Here is a 13,394-nt window from a genome sequence, read left to right as displayed (position 1 = left end):
GAATTGCTCCAACTGCTTCATCTTTTGTTTTTCCAAGTGAGAAAAACAGAAAGGAGCACAGTCCTCATGCTACAGCACTGAGATCACATTCTTGTACATTAGAGCATAACACACGTTGCCTATCTCAGGACAGATATTTTTACTATTTCTATGCAAAATGTCTAAGGACTAATTCTACTTAAATAAAATAAAGTTTTTAAAAGCCCCAAAATCTCTCTTCTCTGTTCAGTGTTTGCTGGGCAACCTTTGTGTTTAAGCCAGCTGAAGTTCTGGACCTTAGAGAAAATGGAATTCTCGTGCAGCAAGATTCAGATTGCTGCATGAGAATTGCTAAGTAAGAATCATTTAATCTTCAGTCAGCATGTGCTCATTTTTGTCTTTTAGCAAAATGCCATCTGTCATCTCCTGAGTAATGCAGTCCAGTATCAGTGCAGGAAATTGTGCTGCTGGAATATGATGCCAGTTTGCGAGGTAACATCACAAACAGGGACAAGGATGCACCTCAGCTTCATTCATTGCAGCTGGGCATGTTTAGTGCCAAAAATTTAAAAAATTTAAAAAAATTTAAAAAATTTTGCACAAGAGCTAAAAGAGTTTTGAATTTTTTTTTTTTACTCCTTGACAGCATTCATAGTGGATTTGTTTAAACTACATTACAAAACAAAAGTGCTCTCCCTAATATGACTTCAAGCATAGCTATTATCTGAATACTTTTCAGTTTTATTAGCAAATAAGATGCTAGATCAGGAGGATGTATTGTCAGCTCATGAAACCTGTTACAGCTGATCGGACTCACTGCTGTGACATTTAACCACAATCTGAGAATATGATTCAGAATGTAGTAATCAAAAGTAAACTTTTGTGGATGAAAAATGCAGGATTGGATAAATCAAGTTCTGGTGTAAATGGAATTCCTCAATGATAACAGTGTAGAAGACTAGAAAGTAATTGCAATGCTTTGCTACTAAGTGTGGAAGCAGTGTGCCTGGCACCCACACTGTCTTTGCAGAGGTACAAAGTGGTTGAAGCTGAAAACCCTAAGTAAATGAACAGTAGGATTGTGCATCTCCTTGGTGTTATTGATATTTCCTTACAGACACAACCAGTCAGATAAGCATTCCATGCGTATATTTCTGAAATGTCCCTCTTGATTCTCTGTGCTGTTGTCCATATTCTTTAAAGCAAACTCTCTCACAGATTCCTTACTTTGAGAAAACAAGTCCTTTTGGAGTCAATTAGATAAATACTAGTTGATAATAATTCCACTGGTCTTTTAAAGCACCTTGCCTCATTCTCATTTCTTGTTTATTCTTTAATAACTGCCTCCTTTTGCTTTCGCTCTGCATATTTAGACATAATAGTACTAAATATATGAATGGAGCTATTCACAGAAATCCATAAATATAATACAAATATAATACACAGCACACCTTGTTTGTCACAATCCATACGATCTAATTGTCTAAAATCTAACTTGTGATCTTATGGGTTGCTTTCTTTTAAAACCTTAGATCTACTGTAGGCACACTCTCTGTCAGCAGTTACCCTTTAGCATCGCACAAAGCCTGTAACCTATAGTCTGCTGAGGACCATCTGCTCTTTTCATGTGCCTTTCTACTGATACCAAAATAATTTCCATCTGACTGCTCTGCACTTTGCACAAATAAAAACCTTTTGGGCTGCTGCTTCTAAAGTAGATTTACCTTCAATCACCATTTATTAAATCTCTGTCCATTAAAAACCATAGCTTGCAGAAGCTGCGTGCATTAAGCCTGATTATAGAGACGGTAGAGAGAAGAGGGAGGGGAACAGCGGTACATTGCCTTGTTTTTCTACTTGTCTAGTGGCTGGTAACATTTGTGATAGGGTGCATGTCAGAACAGGAGTCTCATTTCTTGGCTTTGAATTTGTTTTATGCATCCACGACTCTTTTTATTTAAGATGTAACTTAATGATTGTTGGTCTTGAAAAAGACCGCTCAGACTGTATGACTAAAATCAGAGTTTTCTTTGGTGGTGGGGTACTAGATTCCTTATGGAGGGTAAGGGCCAGGGGACTATGAAGGGAAGAGGAGGAAAGTTCACAGGTTCCTTACGGAGGATGAGCAGCTCCTTCAAACGCACTTCATTTAAGGGCTCAACATCTGGATCACAAAAGGTAAGCCTGCAATTACCCAAATAGCACAAGGTGAGGGAAGCAGCTGGAGACACGCTGTTTGTTTTCCCTTTGTTTTTTTTTAATAGCTGGTGTCACTTTAAATGAGAATGATTTTCTTTCCTTCTGTGCTGTTTTTTAAGTTCCAGAGGTATTTGTCGTGTTCATTGCTTTGGTTCTGACAATGGATCTTATCCTTACTATGGGAGTTCATTCACAAGTGCACGCTGCATTAAGGATCTTTGTGATAAATATCACCAAATAGGAGCAGCCTAATTATTCCCAGGCAAAAAAGTATTTTAATTTCTGGTATTTGCTGCTTACGCTAAGTTTAGATGCAATCAGTGAGAAATCTGATAGGGTGTATAAAAGGGTTTTGATGTGATTCACTGAACATCTGCAGCAGATAGACTATACCAAAAACAGTTTGTGGTTGGATCGTGCGCTTTGCAGTATATGAAAAAAAAAGTCAAGGAAGGAAAAAGACAGATGAATGCTTTATAATATGTACTTTCACTCTGTTCTTGTCATAAGCTTACTAGTTGTAAAAGAATATTGAGGCTTTTTGGTAACCAATGAACCACTCAAATTTTAGCTGTGAAGGGATTTTGAATATATCTTTTGACCATGGATTGATGGATTCATTTGGAACAAATGTAGACTTAACTTTAACTCAGGATTATGTAAATTGCATTTCAACTGACCTTTCTCAAACTGACTCCATTCAAATAATGAGAAATAGATTCATCTTCTCTTCTAACCCCTCCAGACCCCTTGCCTTTAATTTCTGCTGATCATCATGATGTTAATGTGACAGATTCTAATTAGGAAGGTGAAAGTAAGTTTGAAAGAGTAAAATTGAGGGAAGGAAATGTCTAGCAGCATCCTGGGAGGAATGTTACTGACACTAGCAACTAATTATCTGTAAAAATGTTGAAAACAAATTCTTCTATACAATATGAAACATTGGCCGTTCTATTACTGCAAAAATAGCTATGTCTGGTCTGTGGAGACTTTTTCAGCAGAGATTGTTCATCTTGTGATGCCCATGACCATCAGTAAGTGATGAGTAGGGATGAAATCACTGTAATGGTCTTTATAAAATAACTAGGACCATATCTCTTCAGTCTGCTGAAGAGACTGTCATCCTTTTGCATGTAACATCCATAATATAGGCCATATTACAGATGCTGAGTGCTAGAAAAAGAATTGGTATTTCAGTTGAATCCTTATGTTTCCTTGTTCCCAGGCCCCCAGCACACTTAAAAGATGCAGAAAAAGCTCTAAGCATTTCCAATGGGTTTGTTTTTTTTTCTCTGCTGATAAGCTTAAAAGCACAGTGGAGGTTACAGTGTCAGCTAATACTTAGCTAAAGAGTTGCATTACTTGCACCATTACTTCTTCAGATATCTAGTGGCTGTGTAAAGACTGAAAAAACAGGCTGTCCTCCAAGACACTTCCGTTCTCATGAACAACTGTATACTGCTTGCTTTGCCAACTTCAGACATTAACAGTAGTTCTCAGGCTGTTAACTTTATTGAGTAATACAAAGCAACAATTATAAAGAAAATGAAAGATTGGAATCTCTTTTTTAAAATGTTCTTTTCTTTATTCATTGTCACAGGTCATATAGTAGAAAGTCCATAATGCATGCATAGTGCTCCAGGTGCAGTCATCTTTTTTCATGTTCACAAGCCTATCTGCCAAGAATATAGACTATTGTTTCCTGAATGGAATAAAGTCAGAATGAGAAACCAACATGAAAGTTGCTTAATCTTGTCCCTTTACTCCAATGGGTAAGGCTAGACAAGGAAGGACAGAAGGAACACCGTGCAGTTTTTATTTTTCATAATGAGGCTAGATATGTGTGGGTTATTAAAGTCATTTTTCAAAAGCTGCAAATTCCCTTCATGTCTTACTTGTTACAGTCTTTCTAATTCTTTTGTTGTTTCTTTAGACAAGATATCAGGAAGAAATTCCTTACTGTGAGGGTAGTGAGACACCAGAACAGGTTGCCCAGAGGGGTTGTGGATGCCCCCCTCCCTGGAAGCATTCAAGGCCAGGCTGGATAGGGCTGTGAGCAGCTGGGCTAGATGTCCCTGCCTACAGCAGAGAGGTTGGAACAAGATAATCTTAAAGCTCCCTTCCAACCTAAACCATTCTGAGATTCTGTGATTCTGTTTTCCTTCATGCTCATTTCCAGAAGGAAAACATGCAACTTCTGTGAGAAAAAACAAAACAAAACAAAAAAACATTATTTATAGTTGATAATGGATTTTTGTTGTTGTTGTTGTATAACGGGCTGGGAATGATTCTTCTGATAAGTAATGTCTGTTGGCTCTGAGATTAATTTTGCACTGCCAGCATACATGCAAGTGGAAGCCATCATCTCTGGGAACAACTATGTTGTAGATGGAAATTTGGGTTTTTTTGTGCTCAGGGAGAACATTTTGCAGCAAATGTGAAGTTTTGCTAATGGTATAGCTGACAACAAGGAATGAAACTAGTCTGGAATGTGTGTGTTTTACAGGGATTTAGTGCTTTTTTGATCCATCAGAGAAAACTCAGAGAGGAAATAGTTATATCTATACAATGTGGCTAAACATTCAGATTTGTAATGATAATTTCACCTGTTTTTCCCTTTTAACACGAGTGGATGTTTTCCTGATGAGTGTGTAACAGTGTGGCCCTGGTGCATGATTTTGATGCCATTTTTACTGCAATAGGGCTGAATAGCAAGAGTAATTAAAATGTCCATCTCTACTCTGCTTAGCTTTCCCACGTGTTCCCCTGATTTCGATGGCAGTGCTCCAGAGGAAGATGGCATTATTGAGCAGTTTTGCAGAAGTGCCTGCTTCGCAGTTGCTGCTTGCTCTGCCATTAAAGGCATTATTCTGTACCTCAGTGATCAAAGCTGTTGACAATATGTACCTACAACGATTCATTTTCTGTTCTTCTGAATAGAGAAACGTTTTATGGCAGCAGCTCTGCTTGTTATTTCTGTTTGCATTTAATTTTTGTATGCTTGTAAATTCTCTGCAACTATCTGTTTCAGGATCAACTTAGTACAAGATTTCCAGATGCTCAGATATAAGCTTTTATAGAGACACTAATGTATTTTTAGTTGCTTTATTGCTCGCATGGTTATCCTCTTCCCGGCTGTCAACTGCAGTGCAAGGAAAAAAAAAGTCTGAACACAATTGTAGGATTTTATTTCTTTTCAATTTTAAATGCTGTGTCTAATAACGTTATATATTCATATATTTAGTTTTGTATGTTTAAAAACTCAGCTCAGAAAATAATATAATTGCTGTTATTCCTATTTCAAAGGTATGACAGTATTACCCAGTGAATTACAAGAAAAGCTTTTGTGAACTACAAAGGGGGGAGGGTTCTTAGACCTTCAGACTAAGACAAATAATCTGTCATATGTTTTGTAGATAATATAAATCCCTTGAAATTAGTTGCACATGTTAATCTTACATCCATGCTTTGTTTCCTTGCTTATGTTAATATCTAACTTCCAGTTGGAAAAAAAAAGATCAATAGGATGAATTTACATTCTGTTCCTGAACTCCTTATAAAGTAACTGTGATTTCCTTCAAATTAGCATACCTTCTGATTGTTTATAAAAGTTTAGTTAATGGGTTTACTTGGAATTGTTGTATGCAACTGCTTAATATTACAGTTATGATGATATAGATCACATGACAACAGTGGCATCATTTTCACAAGCATTCCCTTACAGTATTTCAAACCTCTTTTTTTCTCCAGAATTTCTGCTGTGACTAAGAAGTTCTCCTTCCACACACATTTTAGCCACTGTCTCATTGGCTCAGGAGATAATTGCTGTGTTGTTTTTATTTCAGTTTAGGGAGTCGGATGACTGATGGAGGTGAGAAGGCAGTTTGCATTGTCTTAGAAGGAGGAAGCTCCTGGCTCTTTTACTGAACCATGTTGCTGAATCAACAATGGATCAGTTTAGAGTTGATTTGGTGTCTTAATGTTCTACAACAAATTGGATGAGTGCATTGCAAGAAACAGGCTGTAATAGAGGATGTTAGAGAAGTGAGATCAGTGCCAGCTGATCTCAGCAGGAGTTGGAAATAAATCCTTTAACCCTCTAACCAGGATACACAATTGGCCAAGGGAATTATAGAGCTTTTGTTTTGCTGTGACACACAGTACAAAGGAAGAATATCAGTACTGTGGAGGATTTATCCAGTTTGAAATACAGTTCTGCTAGGAACTGCTGTCCTTCTCAAGACTTTAAGGTACAGGTTTTAGGAATCTCTTATTTGTTGCCTGGAATTGTTCACAAGGAGTTGAATCTGTGTTCTGCAGATACGAGTCGCAGTGTGGCTAGGCATGTGATACTGCAGTAAGCAACTTCTCCACAAGTCAATGTACTGCAGACGATCTGCAGGAGCAGATGGTGTGTGCATACGGCAAGAAATATGTGATCCGTAGCATGAAGGAAAGGTTACTGCAAAGGCGTGGAAGCTTGCTGTTCAGGACAGGCTGTCAGCATGGAATCAGAGATAACACTTGCGCTGCATTAGGTGTTAAAACTTTGTGTACTTCTATCCAAAACACTGCCTATGTACAACTACTGTGTTTGTCTTCCAGCAGTAAGAATGTCATAGATTTTGCTGGACATTTTACACTGGTATGCCTGGCTAACTACCATGTAAACCCCAGAATTTCTGGCAAATGCAGACTGTCCAGTGAGATTAAGAACTGCAAGTGTAACGGTAGGTTTGGGATCTAGCACTTAACATGACAATCATTTTCATATCTAACACTTCTCACCCCCTTTTAAAATTTGAACAGCATGTGAATAATGTATACAGAAATGCATCTCTGAAGAACAGTATGTTATTAGCCTGCTGCAAGTGGCTAGGGCCAGGAGAGAGTTTTTTAGAGACAATAAAATTGCTGAGCCAATGTAGGTTGGCAGACTGTGATTGCAAGGCAAATAAGAAGCATTTCTGGACTGTTTTAGTAGCCATGGCAGTGAAAGTAAGAATTTAGTACCAGGATTCCAAAGTGTTAGGAAAAAACCATGAAGCTGACAAGGGAACAGTTGGAGAGCTTTTCCTTTTTCATACTGCGCATGAATAGAGTCAATTTTAAGGAATGATTGGTTTGAAATATTCCCTAATGCTGGACTTTGAACATGAATAATTGATATTGATGAAACTAGTGGAAAGAACAGAATCCTCCCCCAGAAGTCACATGGCATGTACTGGATGTCAGAATTTCCCTGTCAGTGATGTCTGATTTTTAGCAATTTGTGGTACTCTGACTAGCTGTTTATATGCCTCACTGGCAACTGTAGGATTCATGTACTTCTACACAAGCGTGCTTCGCTGACAGCTTCCCAGCAGAAAGTACTCCAATTCTGATTAGAACACCAGCCCTGCTGTAGAGCTTGGTTCACACTTCACCTTTTGCCAGTGCATCTCCCCCTGAGCCCTGTCACTGAAAACCTGCAAATAAGCTTTAGTTCTGACTAGAGAAAATCAGAGCAGAATAGCTCAAGAGTTATTGTTTGTTTTGAAAGTAGTTTTATAGAAGAATACTGTCATGTCTACCCGATTAAAAAGTGAAACAAACGCTCATGTGCTGCAGAGCTTTCTGACTTCAAAATGTAAAGAGTAGCCAGAAGTTATTTAAGAATGCTTCTGAGATGGAGAGGGAATTTAAAGTAGCAGGAGAGATAGAGTGTGAAGTGATATCCTGCCCTAGGTGATTACCCTTGGTTTTATCTACAAACAGTGTAGGTAAAGAGAAAGGGTTTTGCAGAAAAACAGCATCAGTTTGTGTATCATGCAGTGACTGTAGGTTAATTGACCTTGTAATGGCATAGGTTATGGTGATTTCTGTTCTCCTGGTTAGTTTAAACAATCATTGTTTTCACAAATAGGACTTTTCTGGTTTTTGGTTGTTTTTTGTTGTTGTTGTTCTTTTTTTTTAATTTCAGTCTCTGCATTTGCAGCATGTACCAAAAGGGATGAAGATTCTTGTAATTTAGTCAATCCTTAATACTCAGATGAAAAACATAAACAATGGAGTATTGGAGCAATGAGTGAGAGCATTGAAAAAGAGACAGATTGTAGACCAGAATCAGCAGCTTAAACTCAGTTTTGTTACTAGCTTTGCCATCCACTCAACTCTGTCAAATGGGGCAACTCGCTTTCCCTCTGCTTCCTGTTCTATCCTATGTCTCTTGTCCACTTTGCAGAAATATTTTCAGTTGCATGTGGATTGCAGTTTCTATTGCAGCTTCCTTGGTATACAACAATGGAAAAGCTGGAGCTGGATAAAAGTAGCCTTTTTTTTCTGGGGAGCTAGTGAGTGGTTCTTCTGGTCATGTATCTGTGGTGGTAGTTTGCTCATGCAGACTCCAGGGTTGCTAAACATCGATTTTTTTTTTTAATTATTATTATTATTTTTTTATTTTTATTTTTTTTGCTTGATATATGTGCCTGCAATAAAGATACTCTTTCTCATTTCGAAAAATGGAAACTTAAGCTAAATTAAGCCATGGCCATCCAACAGGATAAAAAGAGAAAGTCAAAATAGATGAGCTAGAAAAACAGTGAAAAGCAAAATCTCCAAACATCAGCATGGAAGAGGGAGAAGAGAGTGTCATTTTTTTCCTAGAACACAACATGCAAAAGAACATTCTTCCACAAGGTGAGAAGGTGCAAGGGCACATTTTAATCCTGTTTGCCTTCACTTTGGCAACCCCTGAATAATGTCTCTTTGTAAAGTGCTCAGACGGCCCCGGCCAAATCACACGCTTTTATGACACCAATGTGGTGAGCAGCAAATGGCATTTATTGCAAGCAACACACTCTTCTTATAGTTGTCCCTTATATCACAGTGCTACCAATCACCCATGTTATGGTTATCTGTGCCCAATAGACGTGTGGCATGTCTTGTCTTGCCATGTCTCATCATGGTTTCTCATGAGTCAAGGAGCCCCCGCAGAGCCTGATGACTGTCACAGCCCCCCTTTCACGTATTCGCTAACCACGCAAGGGGCCCACACAGATTGCGCCTGGTTACGCCTGGTGACCTTGACAGCCTCCGCTTTGCGTATTTCGTTGAGTACATCCCTAACTTGCGTATTTTGGTAACTACGTATGTTTTACAAGCTTTCCAGAAAATTGAATAAATACTGTCCAAAATTTTAAATAGATTTTAATTACCCAATAGATAAACTGAGGCTTTCCAGTCAAAATAATTTGCTCATATACAAGATAGAGAAGAATACAAATGAGAATCTTAAGTACATTCATAATGTATATAACTCGAGGATTCACTGCAACAACCTTTGGAGCAGAGATGTATAAAGGCCAAATGGAAGATTTTACGTAGGTTGCAGTCTTTTATGAAACCAGCTAACTGTCTGACCATCTTGGCAGTAAAAACAACTGATTATTCTCATGCTTTATCCTTTACAATTGAAGATTTACAACTTCCTGAAGGGAGGTTGTGGTGAAGAGGGATTTGGCTCCCAGGCAATGAGCAGGACACACAGAAATGGCCACAAGTTGTATCAGAGGAGGTTTAGATTAGACATAAAGAAGAACTTTTTCTCTCAGCAAGTGGTCAGGCGCTGGAATGATTGCCCAGGGAGGTGGGGAGTCGCCGTCCCTGGCAGCCTTCAAGAGGTGTCTGGATGATGTGCTGCGTGATGTGGTTTAGTGCTTGTGGTGGCAGTGGAGATGAGGAGATGGTTGGACTGGATGATCTTATAGGTCGTTTCCAACCTTGTGATTCTATGATCTAGTTGTGGGCCAAACGAAACAAAATAAAAAGATGAAACCCATCCTCTTCATTTAATTAAAAATTATCAATGAGATGAACTGCTTAGAGGCTTGTTTTTTGCCCCAGTTTTACTGCCTAATATGTGGATAATTTTTTGTGCTGTGAATACCTCTATCTTCTCTTTCCTTTTGCTAGTTGTTAACAAGAAGATTCTTGACACGAAGCATGGAAGTGTCACTGTCAGGTTAGCCCATCTGTTTTAGAGATAGGAAGAATCCTGCAGATAGTCAGTAGCAGGGTCAAATAAGAAAGCTGGCTTGTGCTGGGAAGTGACAAGAAGAGAAAGGTGAAATAATCACATTTTAAGGAAACTTTTCTTTGGGAGGAGTAAAAGTAACAAGGAGTGAAAACTAATGTTCATCAGCAAATAAAGATGAAGGTGGAGAGTGTTAGAACAAGTAGCGGAGTCTGTGAAAGAAAATTGTATGTGCCATACTGTCAAAGATACAGGCAGGTTTGGGAAGCATGGAGGCAGCTGAGCAGCTGAGCAGATCAGGCTCCCCAGGTGAGGTATAGGCAGAATGAGGAAAAGAAAGCCACTGAGAACTTGCAAATTTCAGGAGAGAGTAAAAGCAGTGGCTGCAAAGGAGGCAATGTGCAAATTGCAAGGAAGAGTGGGAGAACAGTGAATCATGCAACCCCAGACTAATGAGATTCTTCCTTCACCATTTAGGTTGTGCTATAAAACTAGCACATGTATGTTCTCTAAGACTTAACTGCAGTCCAAGAGAGTGAGAAACAAAGGTTCCCTGATGTACAGATGTAATATAATAGTGAGGAAGCTGAATGAACTTCACATTTAACAATATGAGGAGACTGCAGGTATAGAGGACGTCAAGTTTTTTGTGACAATGTCAACTGATTTCCCAAGGGTAGCTAGTACAGTCTCTTCCAAAACTCAAGAAACTGATTAGAAGCTTATTTTTAATGATGATTTTGTACTCTTCAAAGGATAGTTCTGGCCTTTTCTGCCAGCAGTCTAACTATTTCTGTGCAGAGTAACACTTGCTGTGATTTTAATAACATTCCACTGACATTTGATTCAATGGGACTTTCTATAGAATCTGCAGAAGCATTTGGCTGTGAAACGTATCCAACAGTGCAAACAATTCCTCCCCTAAAATCTTGGCTCACCTAACAGGGTTGTTATATTGCATTGGAAAATATTATGTTCAGTGTTGATTGTGTTTTGTTAAAATTCTGTTACAATCCTAAATAATCCTCACGTGCTCCGTCAACTAGACCATGTTAGCTGTTTTTAGCTGGTTCATTCCCTGCTGCAAGAGAAAGGAAATTACTTGGCCTTGGACTTTCCATGAGAGAGCACTTATTATCAGTGGATGTCCTTTTCTTCTGAAGTAAATTACAAATTGGAAAAGTGTTTTTTACAGTCACAACAAAAACTAACTAATCAGTTGACTACTGTGATAGGGAGCATCTTTGCTTAACGTAAGTGCATCAGATTTGAAGGATAAAAATGAAGGTAATTTCACCATCTCCTCCTTTCTTCTACCTTCTTTCTGCAGATGTGTTGTGAAACAGTATCAGCTTGTATGATGTCCTCTTGGAAATGACATGAAAAGGCAGCCTTGTTGTATAAAGATTAATCTAATAATAGCACAGTAGAAGATGTAACAGCTGGTATGGATTAATATTCCTTAATATCTGCTTTCATGTGATTAATAGCTGTATGGCTTAAGCCTCTACCAGCAGAAAGCAAACAGTGGTTACTAAGCTCTAATAAATGTATTATTTGTAACTTTCTTTTAACAGAACAGAAATTTAAAAGTGAAATGTTCTTTCTTTAACTTTTCTAGGTTTTCTGGCTGATTTTTATTTCTGCCCCTTGCCAATTTTTCTTTCACAGGTCATGTATTACAAATGTTTATTACAATATTTGTTCAGTGGCTCATCCTCTCGTTTCTTATGCGAAGTACTCAAAACTATTCATAACATATGTAAGCAGTAAATCATTACCTGTATTCATTTATTCATTTATTAATGTGTTGTACATTAATTCACAGGTCAAGATTAATGCTTTAGTTTTTTGCCTTGATGTTCACATTATCTAGTAAATATCTACATCTGTTGCTATGATTTTGGTAGAGATTTTAGTATTATGTTATAGAAAAACAAAAACTTGATGTGTATGGAACTGGTGAGCAAAAGGTAAATTTCGAAGCTTTATGAAAACATTAATCAGCGCATGATTAACTGGGCCAGTGCTCATGGAAGAGTGCATGCTGTTTTGAAGTTACATCTTTATCACTTAGTAATTGGCCTGGGTTCTATTGAAGTTCAATTCTCCCAAATCTTTTCCAATTATGAGCAAATTCATCTCCATAAAACTGGCAATCAAAAATCCAGGTAGGAATCAGGCATACTGCTTATGAGCCTTTTCTATTAGATGCCCTAATAAATCCGGAGGTAAGGCATGATGGCTAAGAGCAGCCCTACTAGGTCAGACAGAGAGCTGTTATCCACCGTATTGACAGCGCTGTCTAGGGAGCGATGTAAGAACAGGAGAAAGATGCCATTTTCTCCAACACAGAGTTGGCTCCTCATGCCAGCAAGTCTTAAAGTAACGATTGTCTGGACCAGAAGTAATGTGATGAAATTACATTGTTGCTTTTTAGTATCTCAACATCCTGTACCAGTTGTTCTACAGTGTAGCTGCAAGTACAGAAGCCAGCTTGGGCTTATTAGTTTTAATAAGTTTTTTTTATGTTTCAGTAAGCTCTCTTTACTCAAAACTAATATCCATCCAAGATTGAGAATACTTCTGTACTTGTTTTGATGTTTGCTCATGGTAATTGTCAGACCTAGGTTTAAACAGGGGGCTTTAAAAGTGGAAGGTTGGTGTGTTTTCCTAAGTTACCAGCTGAATGTCAGTTTTACTTTCAGTTGCAATGTTCAGAAGCCATTTTTCCTAGCACTGACGGAGAGTCATGTTATCTCTGTTTTCTGTAACAGAACCTTTTCCTCTGGGAAAGCATTATTAATGGAAACACAGAAGGGCACTAGTGGGGTACTTGAATGAAAGCAGTTGTTGCAATTTCCCAGCCCATCTGGGCTCTAGCTCCTGAAGAGGTCTTCTGTAGAGCCTGTGAGATGCTGGTGACGGATGGATCGGGGAGGATGCCTTTGATACGTAGTTTACAGCTGAAACTTTGGTAATCAGAATGGCCTAATCTCAATGCCAGCAATATTAGCTCTCATGTCAGTATTTAGGAACCTTACACGAATAAGGATTGGGAGCCCTTGTTCCTACAAATCACTTCAGAGAAAGAGTTAATTGCAAGAAGAACGTTGCATGGAATCACTCAACTGTGTATGTAAAGGTAGCATTTGGCTAGCAGTACAACCTGTCCTGACGTATTTTCAGGTTTACACAAGGT

General features: G+C 38.4%; 1 protein-coding gene across 1 annotated transcript in view; it reads left to right on the top strand.

Moving 5' to 3' along the window:
- The window catches only part of TRPM1 (transient receptor potential cation channel subfamily M member 1), a 93,936-nt gene that overhangs the window by 18,683 nt on the left and 61,859 nt on the right, over positions 1-13,394 (top strand). Inside the window, exon 6 of the mRNA XM_052671832.1 lies at positions 2,028-2,157. Within this exon, the coding sequence (XP_052527792.1) occupies positions 2,035-2,157 (123 nt within the window). The 5' untranslated portion in view covers positions 2,028-2,034. The remainder of the gene's footprint in view (positions 1-2,027; positions 2,158-13,394) is intronic.

The sequence above is a fragment of the Tympanuchus pallidicinctus genome, unplaced genomic scaffold (assembly GCF_026119805.1).
Source record: "Tympanuchus pallidicinctus isolate F22 unplaced genomic scaffold, pur_lepc_1.0 scaffold12, whole genome shotgun sequence".
NCBI classification, from domain to species: domain Eukaryota; kingdom Metazoa; phylum Chordata; class Aves; order Galliformes; family Phasianidae; genus Tympanuchus; species Tympanuchus pallidicinctus.
Note: the sequence above shows the minus strand (reverse complement) of the source record. Positions and strands in the feature narration are given on the sequence as shown.